The sequence below is a fragment of the Pangasianodon hypophthalmus genome, chromosome 15, assembly GCF_027358585.1.
Source record: "Pangasianodon hypophthalmus isolate fPanHyp1 chromosome 15, fPanHyp1.pri, whole genome shotgun sequence".
NCBI lineage: Eukaryota > Metazoa > Chordata > Actinopteri > Siluriformes > Pangasiidae > Pangasianodon > Pangasianodon hypophthalmus.
This window is the reverse complement of record NC_069724.1, coordinates 5,575,614-5,592,085: the sequence shown is the minus strand read 5'-3', so window position 1 is coordinate 5,592,085 and position 16,472 is coordinate 5,575,614. Positions and strand designations below refer to the sequence as shown.

At 38.7% G+C, this 16,472-nt stretch overlaps 1 protein-coding gene and 1 long non-coding RNA gene across 2 annotated transcripts; both read left to right on the top strand.

The window, feature by feature from the left end:
* Positions 1-58: 58 nt before the first annotated feature.
* On the top strand, positions 59-1,764 carry LOC117599192 (uncharacterized). The gene is made up of 2 exons (XR_004579634.2): positions 59-169; positions 1,483-1,764. It is a non-coding gene; the product is annotated as an uncharacterized LOC117599192 (long non-coding RNA).
* A 3,941-nt stretch (positions 1,765-5,705) lies between these two features.
* On the top strand, positions 5,706-16,460 carry si:dkeyp-50d11.2 (calpain-1 catalytic subunit). The gene is made up of 22 exons (XM_026938839.3): positions 5,706-6,081; positions 6,392-6,662; positions 6,821-6,890; positions 7,145-7,263; positions 8,542-8,675; positions 9,180-9,348; positions 9,434-9,517; positions 9,595-9,680; positions 9,798-9,872; positions 10,630-10,790; positions 10,924-11,084; positions 11,795-11,806; positions 12,010-12,221; positions 12,815-12,854; positions 14,263-14,328; positions 14,419-14,476; positions 14,758-14,822; positions 14,950-15,018; positions 15,142-15,220; positions 15,308-15,424; positions 16,075-16,133; positions 16,230-16,460. The coding sequence occupies exons 2-22, from the start codon at positions 6,411-6,413 to the stop codon at positions 16,254-16,256; spliced, it is 2,115 nt and encodes a 704-aa protein (XP_026794640.3). The 5' UTR covers positions 5,706-6,081; positions 6,392-6,410; the 3' UTR covers positions 16,257-16,460.
* The last annotated feature ends 12 nt before the right edge of the window (positions 16,461-16,472 follow it).

Below are 16,472 nucleotides of genomic sequence, written 5' to 3'. Positions count from 1 at the left end.
GGTTAAAGGAGCGCGAGAGCGCCTTGAGGATTCCTCGCGCGCTCGAGCGTGAAGCGGTGCAGATGCTCGCGCCTGCGCGTTTGCCGTGCGTTTCTCATGCAGAGCACGATGCTTCCTGCAACATTTCCGCAAACAGGCTGCAGTGCGCCGTAGTCTCGACGATTAACTGGTACATACAGTAACGTTACGTTGGTTAGGAATTTCAATTTCCAGACTTACTCTCATATATGGCCAAAAGACACCTATATGGACACCTGACTTCATACCCTTATGAACCTGTTGATCATTCGTTTCCAGATTTAGTCCTGTCTTTGCTCTTATTATAGCCTCCACTCTTCTGGGAAGACTTTCCACTAGAATTTGGAGTGTGGATGAGGGGATTTGCTCATTCAGCCACAAGAGCGTTAGTGAGTTCAGGCAGTGATGCTGAGTGAGGAGACCTGGGGTGCAGACAGCATTCCAATTCATCCCAAAAGTGATTAATGGGGTTGAGGTCAGTGCAGGCCACTGAAGTTCTTCCACATCAACCTTGGCCAACCATGACATTATAAAGCTTGTTTTGCGCAAAGGGGCATTGCGTCATGCTGGAATAGGTTTGGGTTTGACACTGTAGTTACAGTGAAGGTAAATACTATTGTTTACAGCATACAAAGACATTCTAGACAATTCTGTGCTCCAGTTTGGGTAAGGCCCACATATGGGTGTGAAGGTCAGCTGTCCACATACTTTTGGCCATATCGTGTATATATATATAAATCATTAAATACTATATGTACTTATGCACATCACAACAGGAAAGCTCAGGTCAGGTGTCCACATACCTTTGGCCAAATAGTATATATAAATCATTAAATACTATGTGTACTCATGCGCATTACAACAGGAAAGCTCAGATGAGATACAGTCTGGGAGCTTCATCTCTCTCTCTCTCTCTCTCTCTCTCTACTGATGTGTCTCTAATGGCTGCAGCATCTAAAATGCTGTTTCCATCCGTTATCTCTTGCTCACAGTCTGTAATGAGGAAAGTGAAGGAAATTGCATCATGTCTGAAACATTTTTTCCTACAGGGATAGAATTTTTGGGTGATAAATGAAAGAAAAAAAACAACATAATATGTTAGTAAGCTATCAGGCCACCAGAAGCCCCAGGAACAGCATCAATACTCCTTGGCATAGATTCTACACATCTTTGGAACTGTACTGGATGGGTAAACATCATTCTTCCGAAGATATTCTGTCAGTTGATGTATTGATTATGGTGGTAGAGAGTGCTGTCTAACACGTCACTCCAAAATCTCACACAGGTGTTTGATTGGGTTGAGGTCTGGTAACTGTGAAGGCCATAGCATATAATTTACATTATTTTCATCCTCATCAAGCCATTTAGTGAGATCTTGTGCCCTGTAGATGGGGCTGGAGTCATCCTTGGAAGAGACCATTCCCATCAGTATAGAAATGTTTCTGTATTTGTATTGCTTTGCAGTGACCCCTCTGTCTAAGCGGACAAGTGCACCAAAATCATGCCAGCAAAGTGCCTCCCACAGCAGAACATAGACACCGGACCCCCGCACTGTAGGGATCAAGCATTCAAGCCAGGTGGAAATCACACATATATACTCATCCACTTGTCGAGCTTATGAAGAATGACTCAGCTGACCAGATCACTTTTCCCCCACATCTCTATACCAGTGCTTGTGGTTTTTGCATCACTGAACTCCTAAATCTGCATCTGTCTATGTAATGGCAAATATAATATCTCTCTACATGTAGTCGTCAGTGGATTGTTCTTGCTGAAAGTCTGATCGTATCCTACATCGACATTCTCAATCACCTGTTCAGATGTTCTTCTGTTTTTCCTTACATATCACTCTTATGCACAAGCTTTATGTTCATTCAATATGCTAGTTGAGCAGTCTTTGTCCCTGAAGCTCCTGCCATCCATGCCTTCTTCAAAGAATAATAAATAACCCTCTTTCAAAGTCTTATTTTACATTCAACTAATAATAGTTTGTGTTTTCTGATGGCAACTCGTTACACAAGAATTAATTTAGGGTATTCACACCAACCAGTCAAACTTTTTATTTGTAACTAATTTTGCAAATTATATTGACACCCCCGCTGCCACCCCCCCCAAAACAGACACACACACACACACTCACTCACACGCATACACACACTAAAATTATAGGTTATTTCCTGTAGATTGATGCCATATAATCACAACTAGGTCCATTTCAATTCCGGGTTGTAACATTACAATATGTGAAAAAGGTCAAGGAGGAGAATACTTATAAAAGGCACTGTATTTTTTTTTTTTTTTTTTTTTTTTTGCCATCTTGATCCAAAATCAATGTCAACCGGGCCTGCTCAGCTTTTTATATATCCAAAGAGCATGGTAGGATGTTGTCTAGAAAACCGTCTAGAAACATTTTCACTCATTATGTTTTTCCAGCATCCCTCATATAAATGTACATCTGGTCTGGTCTGGAAGCTGCATTCAGATACTTTACTACTCTTTTGTTGTTGCTGCTGCTTCTGCTGCTGCTGTTCAGAGGATTTACAGACAAACATTCAGAATCAAAATCTAAGGCATTTTTATTCACCACTATGGATTTTTTCTTGGTACACACTGTATAATTCTGCCTATACATATGACAGTAAACAAAGCACAACCTACACATACAAAGTGCATGGGCTGAGTAGGCTACATAAATTATAGGTTGGGAGCTCACATTGACAATATACAATTTACACATAAAATTGCACATTGCTCTACTTTTAGCAGTTCCACAGAGCAGCAACAGCACAATGTGTAGAGGTAGATCAAATTTGCATGTCGACATAGATGCAGTTACGGAATGTGTGCAAAATTGCAAGGTAAATATTACAATGTTACAGTGTTATCAAGTGTGCAAGTGTTGCAGAAGAAAGGTGCTTAAACTAGGCTGCTGATTAACCAGGAATATAACACTGGGGGAAAAGATTTTCAACCATTCTTACTCTCACCAACAACAGACCTACTTGACAGCATAAGTACGTATTTCTTCTATCTGGGAAAATGTATCTAGGTATTTTTAGCACAGGGCTTTAAGCAGCACATGAACTGCAAAACACACGAGAGTAGTCATGCAGTACAGTGCTGTGTTCATGTTGACCTGTTCAGTAGCAGATGGGGAATATTAGATCCTTAGGGTAGCAGATGTGCTGTTTATTCCACTTTGTTCTAATCTGACATGGTTTTGACTATCATGATGCATTTAATTTCAGTGGCTATACAGGTAAATATGTGATCCTTAATGTTACAGACCAGTATCAGAAACCACTTCACCATCACTTTCTTTCTGTACTCTCCTGTTTGTACTGAGAGATTTGTGAGATTTAGGTCATATGGGGCTATACTGTCAGGTGACAGTCACACTATACTGTAGCCTACTATTGCCCCCTAGTGGGGAAAATATGAAATGAGCCTGTTTTCCAGACCATAACTCTGGATGGCCAGACTACCTATTTATAAACCCAACCAGTGTCTCATAACCCCATCAATGACTGATACCATTATTTCTGTAATAACCTGCACCACAACTAATCTAATCTTCAGAAAACGCCACATTATCCACATTGCAGGTTTTTCTGTTCAGACCATTCCATGTTTGCAGGGGAACTGCTTTCATTCATTTTTCAGTCATTTGGTGTTAGGGGGAAGCACAATCTAAACGAACACTGTGACAGTCTGTTCAGAGCTGTAGCTCAGAGGTGTAGCTAAAGGACACCTTAGACATCAGATGGGCAATGTGCAGACATCTCATGAAACCATTTCATTAGCATATCTATGGCTTGGGTGACTTTGTTGAAATAGCTTGCATGGTTCTATCACAATAAATGGCACTTACATATTAGAAATAATCAAGAATAAAATGCAAACTCTAATCAAGAATAAAATGCAATCAGGAATAAAATGCAAATGACACCGTGATGGTCTGTTCAGAGCTGTAGCTCAGAGGTGTAGCTAAAGGACTTAAGGGAGCCCCTGACGCCCCTTGAATGTCAAATGTCAAAATGTTTGAACCTAAGACATCAGATGGGTAATGTGCAGACATCTCATGAAACCATTTCATTAGCATATCTATGGCTTGGGTGACTTTGTTGAAATAGCTTGCATGGTTCTATTACAATAAATGGCACTTACATATTAGAAATAATCAAGAACAAAATGCAAACTCTAAGCCAAAATAATTTAAATAAAGTAATAATAGCTCAGCTTTATTTCTGGTAAGCATGCAGCTAGAAGAATTGGTACTTGGTTCCAGTCTTCTTGTAACCTACAGGCCTACAGTGTGAATTAAGTTTATTGGTTGTTAAGCCTTGATTAGAGATAAATCGAAAGTGTTATTCCTATTAATTGCTAATAAGCTTACATTCCCAATGTCTGTAAAATTGCCTATAAACAGGCTATGTCACAGCTTTACAGATGAAGGGAAAACATTTGCTACTCAGTTCTACCCAGGATACATTATACAGGCATATCAGATCCAGAGAGAGTACAAAGAAAAATGTAGTATGCAGAGACTTTTACTTAGTTTACTGTGGTCATATAATTTTAGAGAATGTTTTTATCTTTATTTTTCAAGTCAAGAGATAAATAAAAATCTTACTTACCAGTTAGTGGTGATATACTATATATACTATATACTATATACACTATATGGTCAAAAGTTTGTGGTCACCTGAGCATCACATCCATATGTGGTTCGTCCCCAAACTGTTGCCACAAAGTTGGAAGAACACAATTGTCTAGAATGTCTTTGTATGCTTTAGCAATAAGATTTCCCTTCACTGAAACTAAGAGGCCCAAACATGTTCAGCATAACAATGCCCTGGTGTACAAAGTGAGCTCAGCGACATGGTTGAGAAATGGTTGGTGTGGAAGTATTCGAGTGTCCTGCACAGAGCCCTGACCTCAACCCCACTGAACACTATTGGGATGAATTTTAACACTGACTGCACCCCAGGCCTCCTCGCTCGACAGCAGTGCCTGACCTCACTAATGCTCTTGCAGGTTTATGGGCAAATCCCCTCAGCCAAGCTCCAAAATCTAGTGGAAAGTCTTCCCAGAAGAGAGGAGGTTATTATAAAAGCAAAGGCAGACTAAAATCTGGAATGGGATGGAATGTGTTCATGTAATATTAGAATATGTTAAATATGTTGATAAATTTGGAGAAGATTATATCAAATCTTGGTATTGAAATTAGAATTTTTTATGTCAGTATTTTTTTATGTCATTAATAATTACACATTTTTAAATATGCCATTGAAAATGAAAGTAAGGACCTAAACCATTGGAAATATGTGTACCAAATTCCCAAACATGTCATTAGAAATGGGTTTCAGTCAGTTTTTCACAAATGGGTAAACCATGCTTCTTTCGAATATGATATAAACATTTTTCCTTCACATGGGTAGATAACACCTTAAGAATTTCATAAATGTATCATGTAATAGGAATTTGTTTTATTAACTGCAAGTCCCAGAATATATGAATTTACCCTATCATTGTGCATGTCTGAAAGCTTACTCGCAGTGAATTTTGAGACAGAAGAAGAGCTTACCCAGAATAGTCTGAAGGGCGTGTCTGAAAGGCTGCTGAAAGACACGCCCACCGGTCTGCAGTCTGCTCACAGCTCCTCCTCACTGCAGTGGCCCAACCCATGAAGTACAGAGCTGACAGCTTGCATAGTGATGCCAGATTGAACCATACAGCTCAGTTGGATAATTTTTTTAAATCAAACTGAAACACCTCTTAGTCATGGGCTGTAGAAAAACAAAACTGCAACTTGGGTTGCAATTAAAACTGAATTAGGAGGCTTTAAACATGACTGGGAGGGAGGTAGTTTATCAAATCTGGCAACCCAGCCACTCGCCCAGGCTTGTTTTTTTAGCACCACTGGTACAGGACACAGAGGGCTTGGCATTTGGGACAGCTCTGGCTACGCAGAAAATAAACTAACTTGATTAAAGATAAGCAATTATCAAGATTTTTAATGTCAACTGGAGAGTCAAGAATATCAGAACTAGGGATCTAAAGGTAGGCATTGTTCAATTTAAGTGGTACTAACTATGTCTACTAGGTAATTTTTAATTTCTGTGAGAGTAACCATTAATGTCCTATGTAATGGAAATAATATTTCATCTACATATCTGTTTCTAAATAGTTTGTCTTTTAACCCTCCAGTAATTTTTAAATAGTAAATTCCTCTTGTCATCATTCCTAATGAAATCATATTGGGGTTATGCATGATGCTGTCATTAATAATAATAATTTACTTACTTAATGTTTAGATTTTGGTACAACATTAAATTCATGGATCTCTAATCAGTTTCCATGCCAATGTCAGAATTAATAGCTACTGACCCATGGAGCCTATATATGCCACCGGAGTGGCTGCTCGACTGAGGAGTGAGTGGGATCGCAATGAAGGTCTTGGTCAGAATGATAGGGCTCTGAAGTTCCTCGGTCAAGACTTTGAGTCTTTGCGTGCCAGCTGCCTTCGGATTGGCCGGTTATATGAGGACGAAACATTCCCAACCCAACCTTCCTCACTAGGATTCAAGGAGCTGGCACCCGGCTCTGCCAAAACCAAAGGAGTGTGCTGGATGAGACCCACGGTGAGAGTCTGTAGTATGGAAACCTCCCACAGGCTGCTTACCTGTAGAGGCTCCGTTGCCTCCTGTCACAGTTTACGTCCAAACACCTACAAACCTCATAGATATTCCAGTCACTTCTGTGCCCTGTCTGACCCATAGGTCTTCTCTGTGCACTCCAGGAGTTCTGTACAGACCCACATTTCATTGTAGATGGAGCAACACGCACAGACATCTGCCAAGGAGCTCTAGGTACAACACTGCACCCAGTAGGGATGTAAAGAATGTTTTAGCCAAACAATATGATTAGAAAGAAGTGGAAGATAATTGTTTTTTTTAAAGGTGCAAAGCTGAGCAGGTCAATGGGAGTGGAGCTAATTTCTGGACCAGAAAAATTAAGAAACAAACTATAAGTTTTTTGTAACATATCATTATTAGTAACTAGACATATAGTCTAGTATTCACTTTCATTCTTATATGTTGCTAATTATCACTATCTGATACAGGGGACTGTTGGCTGCTGGCGGCCATTGCGTGTCTTACTCTGAACGAGCCATTGCTGCGCCGTGTGGTACCTCATGGCCAGAGCTTCCATCAGCAATATGCTGGAATCTTTCACTTCCAGGTATCATGTCACAATTTATCACATCAAAAGACAACAAGACCTCTTTTACTAATGTGAAAATGCGATTATTTCTGGTCCATCCGCTAACATCAGGGCAAAAAAATTGCTGATTTAATGCATGGCCTTTTCCTTCCCATCCCCCAGAGCAGCATTCAGCAGAGCTGCATATACAGCAATTCAACCCCCCTCACTGTTAGCTATATTTACAAGGAGTATTTAAGGGGAAACAGATACCCAATCGCCTACAAGTCACCAGGGCAGGACAGAGCTAGCGCCCTCTTGTCAAATTCCAGTAGCATGCATTTGTCTGTCTCACAAACCTGTTTAGCCTATTTAGACTCAGTCATCTGAATAAAACAGATGGATTGTTCACTGAGACTTGTGGCAAAGCTTTCATGTGGGGATCAGCAGTTGTTGAAGAGGGCAAAGCTGACTATTCTATGATAGTCTGCTATGTTTGACTAACAGTACTGGTTGTTCATTGAATTGTGGAGTAATGTTGTATTGTTAGTGTTGTACTTTCCTGCTTGTAGACCTCATCTAGTCCTGAGCCACAAAGCCTGAGATCTTCTGGAACTACAAACCCTGCAGTGATATGCAAGCTGTGATGTGTAGTAATATTGCTGTGAAAAATTGCCAAAGCAGTCCAGTGAATATGTGACATGCTTTCCAAACCCACTGACTATCTCTGAAACTATTTGGACAGGATTACAAATACTTCAGTATTTTATAATTTGGTTCAAGGGTAACTGACTCAGTGTCCATGTAATGAATATACCCAGACGCTGATCTACAGCTAATCATGGGAGCTTACTTATGTCCCACAGCACATAACGTTATTTTTGGTTAATATGTTTTTGGTTAATGTTTTTTGTTTACTTGAACTGATTGAAGCCATCTTGCAAAAAGTCACCTCGTGACTTGAAAAAGAGTATGTGATCCACTGTAGTATGTAGAAAGTAGTCTTTTTAATGTAGTGAATGAAAGTATTAAGTTAAAAAACATGCTTATGTACAGTAATGAAGTAACTGTATAGTATGAATGCTCCTGCTGTACATGATATTGTTTTTCTATGCAGTGTTCTGTCATTCGTCCAAAAAAAATTGTATATAAGGCTGTGTGATTTTTTTACATCATGCACTGTATTGGTAAATGAAGTGTGTTTTGATCTGGATATGAATGATTATGAGCTAACAGGATAAAAAGGTCAGTTTTAATGTTGATCATCACCCTAATTGACCTGATGTAATAATCAGTGTTCTCACGTCTCTGTTGCAGTTTTGGCAGTTTGGGGAATGGGTGGATGTAGTGATTGATGACCGGCTGCCAGTGAGAGATGGGAAGCTTCTGTTTGTCCACTCAGCTGAAGGGGCGGAGTTCTGGAGTGCACTAGTGGAGAAGGCATATGCCAAGTAAGAGGAGTTTGGCATAATTTTAACAGTTCACTCTGTTCACTTCAGACATCAGAACAGGGAAAAATGTGATCTCAGTGACTTTGATGATGGCATGGTTTGTTGGGGCCAGATGGGCTGATATCTACACAGAATGGGGTGAAAAACAGAAAACATCTAGTGAATGGCAGTTCTGTGGGTGGAAATGCCTTGTTGATGAGAGAGGTCAGAGAATAATAGCCAGTCTGGTTGGAGCTTACAGAAAGGCTACTGTAACTCAAATAACCACCCTTTACAACTGTGGTGAGCAGAAAAGCATCTCAGAATGCACAGAACATTAAACCTTGAGGTGGATGGGTTAAACTGTGAGTGGAACCAATATGGTTAAAGATGTTTTTTCCAATTTTCAGCTGTACAGTTCTGGTGAGCCTGCAGATTAGATAATTTGCATGAATGAGCATGGGTAGAGCTGTTCCTATTAAAGTGGCCTATGAGTGTATATTAAATAATGCACGTGTGTGACAGGTTAAATGGTTGTTACGAGGCGCTCTCTGGAGGCTGCACCTCTGAGGGGTTTGAGGATTTTACTGGCGGTGTTACAGAAATGTATGAACTAAAGAAAGCTCCAGCTAACCTCTTCAGCATCATCCGAAGAGCTGTAGAAAGAGGATCTCTGATGGGCTGCTCTATAGATGTAAGTATATACATGCATTACTTTACATACAGTGTACATGAGATTCTGCATTAATAATGATTTTTAAAGACATTCTCACATTTAGATCACAGGTTTCTTTGACATGGAGGCAGTCACCTTCAAAAAGCTGGTGAAAGGCCATGCTTATTCTGTTACAGGAGTGGAGGAGGTGAGCAAGGAAATTGTTGGCTGGCATAACCAATGCTTACTGGTGACTTATCTCTGAACTGAACTCCCTTTGGTTAGGTGGAATTTAAAGGAAACCTTGTAAAGTTGCTTCGCATCCGGAACCCCTGGGGAGAGGTGGAATGGACTGGAGCCTGGAGTGACAAGTGAGAACACAGATTAAATGAATACATAAAGATACATGAAGGGCAATGAAAATGGAAGAAGCTGGAGCAAGAGAAAACTAAGTAATGATGTCATTAATTATGCTTTGTCCCATTTAGTTCCAAGGAGTGGAATGGGATTGACCCTTCCATAAGGGCCCGTCTGCATAACCGCTATGAAGATGGCGAGTTCTGGTGCAGTATCAGTGTTTAATTGTTGGAAGATGTCATTTACACTAAGTTCACCCACTATTACACTCTTAGAAAATGTTATTATAGGAAAATAAACGATTTTGAATTCATTAAAGAACAACACATCAACACATCACTTTTTGTCCATTTATAGTTACATTTATGTTGTGGAATGTCCATGAGACAAGTCAGTTCCTGTTATCACTTACATTGTAGCAGCTATAAGTCATTCCCTCATCAGCCTCTCTTTTTTCTCTTTCTTGAAGTTATTAAGAAAAATATGCAGCTCATCATGTTACTGAGAAACCTGAAAAAGAACAAAATCCTCTGTCCTGAAGAAAATTAACTGACTGTTACAAAGCACTGGCACTGGAGACTCCTTTCGTATATACTGTATTAAACAAATATCTCCTTAGAGAAAACTTCACCATACCAACATTTATACGTTTTTCTTTGTTAAGTAGCAACACATGCTTAATCTGTTTATTATTAGCGTTAGATTATGTAGATCGTCCACCATACAAGTCCCAGTGAATTAGCTGTTACTATAGAAAGGATAAAGCCATGCTGTTAAGGAAAATGATTCAATACGTTCTGACCAATCAGATTTGTTAATTCAACAGCACTGTGGAATAAGTACAAATAGCATTTTATTCCTCATTTCACAAAAAGATAAGATATTAAAATAATTCCAAAATGGCTTTTTCAGATGTCGCTGTTTTTATTTGGAGTTTCTCTTACACTGTCCCTCACAACACAGGATGTCATATAGTGATTTCATGAAGGAGTTCAGCAGATTGGAGATCTGTAATCTAACAGCAGATGCACTGCAAAGCAGTGAGCTGAAGAAGTGGAATTCGGCCCTGTACCCAGGAGAGTGGAGGAGAGGCAGCACGGCTGGAGGCTGCAGGAACTACCCCGGTACTAAGGCTTAATTATGTCCATTATTTTAGTTTATCTGTATTAATTTAATCACTTTATTCTCACTTTTACTATGTAGATTCCAAAACATGGAGAATTCAGACAATGGTTTCATATTTTATTATGCATGCAGCAACTTTTTGGATCAACCCCCAGTATAAAATCGTGCTAAAGGACCCAGACACTGAGGACCAAGATGGCTGCAGTTTTCTGGTGGCACTCATGCAGAAGAATCGGCGGCTGTTACGACGAGAGGGCAAAGACATGGAAACGATTGGATATGCCATTTATGAGGTAAGAAGCTAAATTGAATCTTGTAATATAACATATGGGACATAAGATAGATTTTCTTAGCCAAGGCTTTGGTATGATGCTCAATACCAGAGTTGCCCACCTCTAGTCTTGGAGGAGCACAGTTCCTGAAAGAACACTTCAATGTGTTTTTCAACCTAATCTTTATATTATACCCCTTACTGAGAGAAGAACAGAAAATTCTAATGTCCTTCTCAGTGGTTGTAGTAATGAATTTTAGTGATATATATTTTAAATGAGTTTCAAGTCAACAGGGTTTCTGTTCTTTTCACAAATTGTTTCCTGTGGTAATAACACACATCACAGACAAAAACTGTATATACTTACGATGTGATGTGCCTTGGTTCAGAAAAATAAGGAATTCCTGAGAAGCAACACTTTATGGGAAGTCCAAACCATTTTGTGGTTAGTTAATGATTGTTGGAACAGGAATTGTGTAGTTCCTGTAAGTGTAAATTTACTTTTTTAAATTTACATCCAGTGGTAGAGCAGTGGGTAGTGTTGCTGCCACACAGCTCGAGGTTTGATCCTATATGTACAGTATATCAGTGCTTATTTCCCTTATGATTATAAAGTCAGGCATGTTCTGAGATTGAACATTAGCTGTTGAGTTCAGGGGTTAGATAAGAACTGTGCATTTGTGTACTTGTTTGTTTTTATCTCACTAATTTTCATTTTTCAATCATTTGCAGGTTCCCAAAGAGGTATGGGTTTGATGCACATCTAACAATAATGAAATTATGTCTGATCTAGAGTAATCCATGAGCTGATCTTAATGCTGTCAGGTCAGTGCCTGTTCTATTCTGGTGCAATTCTCTGGTTTAAGTTTTGCTCTAGGATACTTGAAAAGGAGGAATCCATTTGCATGGGAAAAAAATCCTTAGCGAGATCTGTATGTCCTCGGTAGTTTCTGGGCAGCACAGGTGTGCATCTGAAGCGTGACTTCTTCCTCAAGCACACGTCCAGCGCTCGCTCCGAGCTGTTCATCAACCTTCGGGAGGTGAGCTCACGCTTCTGTCTGCCTGCAGGGGAGTACATCATCGTTCCCTCCACCTTCCAGCCACACAAAGAGGGCGATTTTGTGTTGAGGGTTTTCTCTGAAAAAGCCGCAGACTCCGAGTGAGTGATTACATTTATTGTTTCTGCCATTATTAAATACACAATTACAAAATATGTGTTCTATATCAACATGATATACATTGAAGAACATACAGAAGAACCATATGTTAATCATAATTATGGGCCTCATTTGTCAAACATTTAGTAAAAAAGTACTAAATCTTCCAGTAATGTAGCTCAGCCACTGCAGTGAGTCATCTACAAAAGACACACACTGACTCTTCCTCCTTTTATAAAGGGCGTCATTTTGTCCTAATTAAATGGCTAGTGTTATTTGAGTTTCACAATATTGTCATTAAATTTGTGCTTACAGTTGAAATAAATGAGCTATTTAAATTTGACAACATAATCGATATATATAAAACACTGCACTTACTAAAGCCAGTTATTTGATTTGAAGCAGTTCAATCAAGGTTTACATTAGTGAGTCTTATATGTCAAGTTACACAAACTCAAGCGCTCTCAAATGTTTGAAAACTAATTGTATTTTCATAAATAAAATAATAACAAATATCTTATGTTAATGCTCCCATAAAAGATTACATTTGGTAGATCCAGATTATAATAAAAAAGGTGCCGTCTGTCTTTTGAAGGGAACTTGATGATGAGCTTTCTGCAGATGTACCAGAAGAGGTAAGTGGATGAGGTTTTTTCAACCAAACCTAGAAAAAAAGCCCAAACGCACACAAAGGTGCATAGGCACCCTTTTGTTATTCTACCTTTTCTTCTTCTTCTTCTTCTTCTTCTTCTGGCTAGGGTGTCTATGGCAGCTCATAGAACCATCTGGTAAAAAGTTGTGAAATTTGGCAGACTGATTGGGGAGGGTCTAAGGAACATTCTGACCAAATTTGGGCCAAGTGCTGCCAATGCTCTAGTGCCACAATTGGGTCAAATTTTGGCCTAATTTGGAAGTACGTTTATGGTCATAACTTTTGAACCATGTGTCCAAACTGTAAAAGCCTGGATTCCCTGAGCTGAGACGAGTCCAGTGCACCCTATGACGTCAATTTCTGCCTATTTAGATTTTCTGCCATCTTGGATTTTGTCAAAAACTGTTTTTTGCTAATCCTCCTACAAATTCTGTCCAATCATCACCAAATTTGGCATACATAATCTTCAAAGTAAGCCTCACTAAAATTATCAAAAGAATTTTGATTACTGCAAACGGTTTCCCCCTAACGGGCCAACAAATCTGACAGCGAAGCTGCCAAACAGGAAGTGAGTTACAATAACATGCTGAAAATGCTTCCATCTAACTCCCAATACTGCTACTCCTCCTCCAAAGTTTGTCCAATCTTCACCAAATTTGGATCACATCATATTAAGACCTGTCTAAACTTGCCCAAAGTGGGGAAAAAAGGTCTCAACTGATCAGACAAAACATAAATACCTTAGATGTTTTTAAATTGCAAGAAGAAAAAAAAATTGTAGGTCGGAGCAGTAGCAATAATGACCAAAGGTCAAAGTAGCAACAGACAACTCCACAGGTCACAGTAGTAGTGGCAGCTGCAGCAGCAATGCCACCCTGCTGACCCTTTGTTCATCTAGACCTTTCCTCCTACAGTCAGAGAGTTCCACCACTGTCTGTGATCAAAACATACACATCATGAGTGAAACTACAAATCACTCTTTATCCCTTTGCTTAAAGTCATGGCATGGCTCTGCTTTCCTGTGATTGCTTAGGCAACAAGTGTAGCGGAGGTATGAATGTACAGCTCACCGAGTCTGGGTGCTTGGCCCCCGAAAATGCTGCTTGCAGCTTTAATATTTTTTAAAGTTTTATATTGACTACAAATATAGTAGTCATATTGGGTCTTTTATATGAATTTTGTATTTTAAAAAATAGATTATATTTATTACTGTTCGTTTTTTAATAGATTTACAAATATTTCATTAACGATTATAGATTGTTTCATTAATTTACTTTATCATGTCCACTTGGTTTCACATTTTTATCTGTTCTATTTAAAGCAATTTGAGATTTTGAATTCAAAATAAAAAGTGCTATATAATTAATAATTACTACTTTTGACTACTGTAGCCCATACTACAGGAAAGTGAGATTGATGAAGGATTCAAAGCTCTTTTCTTCAAGCTGGCTGGAAAGGTGAGGATAGAAAAGTAGACTTCTGTCTTTGAGTCATGAATTTACTGACACATTAAAACCCCTTTTAAATATTCCTCTCTTGGCCTGTAGGAAATGGAGATTGATACACCAAAGCTGCAGGTGATTCTGAACCGTGTTGTAAACAAACGTAAGCAAGCTTAAGTGTGTCCTTCGGCATGCATTGTAGGACATGGTTTTACATTAGTACCTCTTTTACTGTGGCTAGCAGCATTTATCAACTTTAAATATATAGTCAACATAAAGGTATAAAATAAACATTACATACAATTATTCAAATTTTCCAAAACAGAATTAAAAAAATACAAAAAGAAATATATTCCTCTACCAACCCGTACTAACTCCTTGCTTATAGTAGACCCTGACCTATTTGAACTAGCATTAAAGAGAGCTTCTTGCTTCTCTTTACAGACAAGGACTTAAAAACAAATGGCTTTGACAAGGAGGCCTGCAGAAGCATGATTAATCTCCTGGATGTATCCTTTCACTTCTCATCACTTAAGCATGCCTTTATATTTATTTCTTTGAGTACTGTATTTCCCACTGTAGAAACTCTACTGTAGTGCAAAAATTCTACACATAGCCTTGACATGGTCTGTGCAGACAACTGGCAAAGGAAGGTTGGGTTTAACAGATTTTCATGTGCTTTGGGAGAAGATTAAACGATATCTTGTTAGTAATCATTATTCCTTGTATGAACACTCAAACTGATTTTCCGTCTTGCATTGAATATGCACCTATCCACTGTTTACATTTCTTTCTTCTCTTTCAAATGACTACGCTGAAAAATATTAGAATGTGTTTAGAGAATTTGACTTGGACAAGTCGGGCACCATGAGCTCCTATGAAATGCGCCTGGCTTTAGAATCCACAGGTACAAACACCTCATTATACAGAACTGCATAATAGTTATAATTATTGGAAAACTGAACAGTGCTTAAATGTCCGTTTCATTTGTCAGGTTTCAAGCTGACGAACCACATTTTCCAGTTAATAATCCTGCGTTATGCTAAGCCAGACATGAATGTGGACTTCGACAGTTTCGTAACTTGTCTGATCCGCCTGGAGAGCATGTTCAGTGAGTGGTCATACAAACAAACCTCATACATGCTGTATATCAGAAGTAAAGAATAAAACATAACAGGACATGCTGCTACAGGAAAATAATCAGTGACGGTGCAGTGTGATGCCGTTTCTACCCCAAAGCTAGTTGTCCTGAAGTGTTTTATTCCTCTTACACCACAGCAAACTGGCTGATTACAATGATTTATTTATTAAAGAACGATGTCATACTTTTTATCCATTCATAGATACATTCAATGTATCTATAAGACTATATCAATAAGACAAGAAATACAGCTTGCATTGTTACAGAGTAACTGGAAAGTCCTCTGTCCTGAGAAAATGTAAAGTTACAGCTTTACTGTACAAAGCGCTAACACTGGAGACTCCTTCCAAAAATGCTAAATAAACATCTCCTCACAGAAGAATTCACCATATCGATGATTACAAGTTAGCTTCTGCCATACAAGTGTCTATGTTACTAAATAAATGAACCTTGTGATCAATTAGATTTAAGCATTTAAGTGTGCTGTGGTATAAGATAAAATATGGTAACATATTGTTCATATTTCAAAATTTCTCCATGGTTTTATTACATATAGGCTAATATATATAATGCTTTAGCCTTTTACTGATGTTTTTTCCGGCTTTATATTCTCCCAACAGAAACATTTAAAACCATGGACACAGATGCAGATGGAGTGGTGTCCTTCAGTTTCTCCCAGGTTTGTCCACTTGTTCATTAGCAATTAAGTTACATTTCAGTTGCATTACAGTTATCAGACAAAACTTATATCTTTTCTATTTCTCTCTTCTTTCAGTGGATCTCCCTTACCATGTTTACATAGATGTTTTTCTTTTTCACTGCACATAATCGTAAGCATGTCAAAGATTGTGCTTTTGAATCTTTAAGCAGTTATGTGAAAAACGTGCTGTCTGTATTATGAAATGCTTGTGCACTGAGCTGCCTTAACTTGAACCGATTCTTCTGTGAAACTCTGGCCTCATCTGCATTTATTTTTAACTAATTAAACCTAGTTTTTTAAACTTTATGATGCATTTTT

What these genes read in the sequence shown, in the direction of transcription:
- si:dkeyp-50d11.2 (XM_026938839.3), top strand. Translation starts at nt 6,411, where the DNA reads ATGGAGCCTATATATGCCACCGGAGTGGCTGCTCGACTGAGGAGTGAG. An exon ending in CTGTTACAGGAGTGGAGGAG is followed by an intron (nt 9,518 to 9,594) that starts GTGAGCAAGGAA and finishes CCCTTTGGTTAG; the next exon opens with GTGGAATTTAAAGGAAACCT. An exon ending in GAAAAAGCCGCAGACTCCGA is followed by an intron (nt 12,222 to 12,814) that starts GTGAGTGATTAC and finishes TGTCTTTTGAAG; the next exon opens with GGAACTTGATGATGAGCTTT.